This window comes from Galeopterus variegatus, unplaced genomic scaffold (genome assembly GCF_000696425.1).
Source record: "Galeopterus variegatus unplaced genomic scaffold, G_variegatus-3.0.2 Scaffold14635, whole genome shotgun sequence".
Classification (NCBI taxonomy): Eukaryota; Metazoa; Chordata; class Mammalia; order Dermoptera; family Cynocephalidae; genus Galeopterus; species Galeopterus variegatus.
Genome location: NW_007740746.1, coordinates 9,505 through 11,609, shown reverse-complemented (window position 1 = coordinate 11,609; position 2,105 = coordinate 9,505). Strand labels below are relative to the sequence as shown.

At 53.5% G+C, this 2,105-nt stretch overlaps 1 protein-coding gene across 1 annotated transcript in view; it reads right to left on the bottom strand.

Annotated features, from left to right (window-relative positions):
• Nucleotides 1-1,584, bottom strand: part of LOC103582018 (plasma membrane calcium-transporting ATPase 2-like) — an 11,640-nt gene extending 10,056 nt beyond the window's left edge. Inside the window, exon 1 of the mRNA XM_008563708.1 lies at nucleotides 1,257-1,584. Coding sequence (XP_008561930.1) covers nucleotides 1,257-1,584 — 328 coding nt within the window. The remainder of the gene's footprint in view (nucleotides 1-1,256) is intronic.
• Nucleotides 1,585-2,105: the final 521 nt, after the last annotated feature.

Sequence of the window (2,105 nt, the reverse complement as noted above, 5' to 3'; positions counted from 1 at the left end):
TTCGTTCTCTTTCCACACCCAGAAAGAGAGGGGGGGCAGAGCGAGAGAGAGTGAGAGGCAGTTAGGGAGGTAGAGAGAGAAGGAGTGAGAGACAGATGGAAGGAGGTTTTCATGAGGCAAAACTTCCCATCCTGGTCTTGTAGGACAGAGGTCAGCAAACTTTTCTGTAAAAGGCCAGAGAGCAAGTATGTCAGGCTTTGTGGGCCGTGTGGTTTCTGCTGCGTTCGCTGCCATTGCAGTGGGAAGGCAGCCTTAGACAGGACGGAAGAGAAATTGGAGCGCTCCGATAACACTTTATATTTAGACAATGAAACATGAATTTCATATCATATTCACATGTCATGAAAGACTATTTTGACATTTTTTCAACCATTTAAAAATGTAGAAAGCATTCTTAGCTCATGGGCCATACAGAAACAGGAGGCAATCCAGACTTAGCCTGTGGACTGTAGTTTGCCAATCCCTGTTCTAGAATAGCAGGTGCAAAGAGCTCTGATGTCATCATGAATTTTTTTTGTAGTTGCAGAGAGCGAGTGACTTGGGGATTCTGGGGAGGGTCCCTTGGGGGCTGGTGTGGCCAGAGGGTTGTGGCCTGTGAGGGATGTCAGTGAATAGGCTGAAGCACTGTCAAATCAGAAAGGTGTCTGCGTACGACGGGGTAAGCAACCTGGGGGCTCTGTCCTCAGACACAAGGTGGGGGTGGCCTCACAGATCATCTTGGACAGAGGTCAGGGTCGCCCCACCTGGCACTTGTTAAAATCCAGCCATCCAGCTCCCATCCGTGTCCAACAGAACCTGACCTGGTCATGGAGGGCCTGGCATCAATGTTCTAACAAGCTCTGCAGCAAAATCCGAGGACTCTGTTAGCTGGGGGTCTCGAGCACCCACTTCTCTGTGCCTTGGTTTCCTCATATTTAAAATGGGCACAACCATGGCTCCTACCTCGAGGGGCTGTTGGGAGGACATAGCCTCGAGCGTAGCACACTGTAAAGGCTCAATAAATGCTCACTGTAATTGTTACCATTGTTGGTCCATCCTTTGCATTTCCCACATGGGAAAACTGGGGGCTGGGGGCTCCGAGGCCGAGGCCTGGCTTGGCCACTCACTGGCTGGGGGCAAGGCCTTACCCCTGAGGCCTCAGTTTCCTCATTTGGCAGGAGTGGCTGCCGTGAGCCCCTTTGCCCTTTAGCACGGAGGCTGAGGTCAGCTGTGCATGCTCGTGGCAGGTGGGGAGCGGGTTGGAGGCCCCGTCTTACCTTCGTTGCTCTCGCCGGGTGGGTGATAGAAGGACAGCCCGAGGGAGATGATGGCAGCGATCTCCAAGATGATGAGCGTGACATCCTGCAGTGCCTCCCACACCAGCTGCAGGAAGGTTTTTGGCTTCTTTGGAGGTATAAAGTTTTGCCCAAAAATCTGCTTTCTCTTTTCCAGGTCCAGAGCAGTGCCCGGCAAACCTGTGGACAGAGTGTGGAGAGGTTGGTCCGGGGGCCCGGGAGAGACACACGCTAAGAGACACACTCTGCCCCTTGATTCTAGGAATCGAGGGGCAGAGAGCGGGAGACAGAGTAGGAAACCTGCAGGCATCTGGCCCAGGAGCCCAACACCGGTGCGCTTCGGGCCCTGAGTGGGCTCTTGTCAAGTGCCAGAGACACCACGCAGGGGGGGTGAATGGTGTCCCCAAAGATATGTCCACATCTTAACCCCTGGATCCTGTGACAGTGACCTTGTTTGGGAAAATGGTCTTTGCAGATGTGCTTAAATTTAGGATCTTGAGATGAGATCATTCTGGATTACCTGGGTGAGCCCTAAACCCAATCACAAGTGTCCTTACAAGAGACAAAGAGAGCAGACAGCCGTGGCTGCAGAGACTGGCATGAGGCAGCCACAAGCCACGGAGTGCCTGGAGCCACCAGAAGCTGGAAGAGGCAAGGAAGTCTCCTCCCCTAGAGTCTTGGAGGAAGTCCAGCCCTGCCGACACCCTGACTTTGGACTTGTGGCCTCCAGAGCTGTGAGAGAGTAAATTTCCCTTGTTTTAAGCCACCCGGTTGTGGTCATTTGCCACGCGGCCATGTGGGGTGGGAACACCCCCCTGCACCCACCTGGCA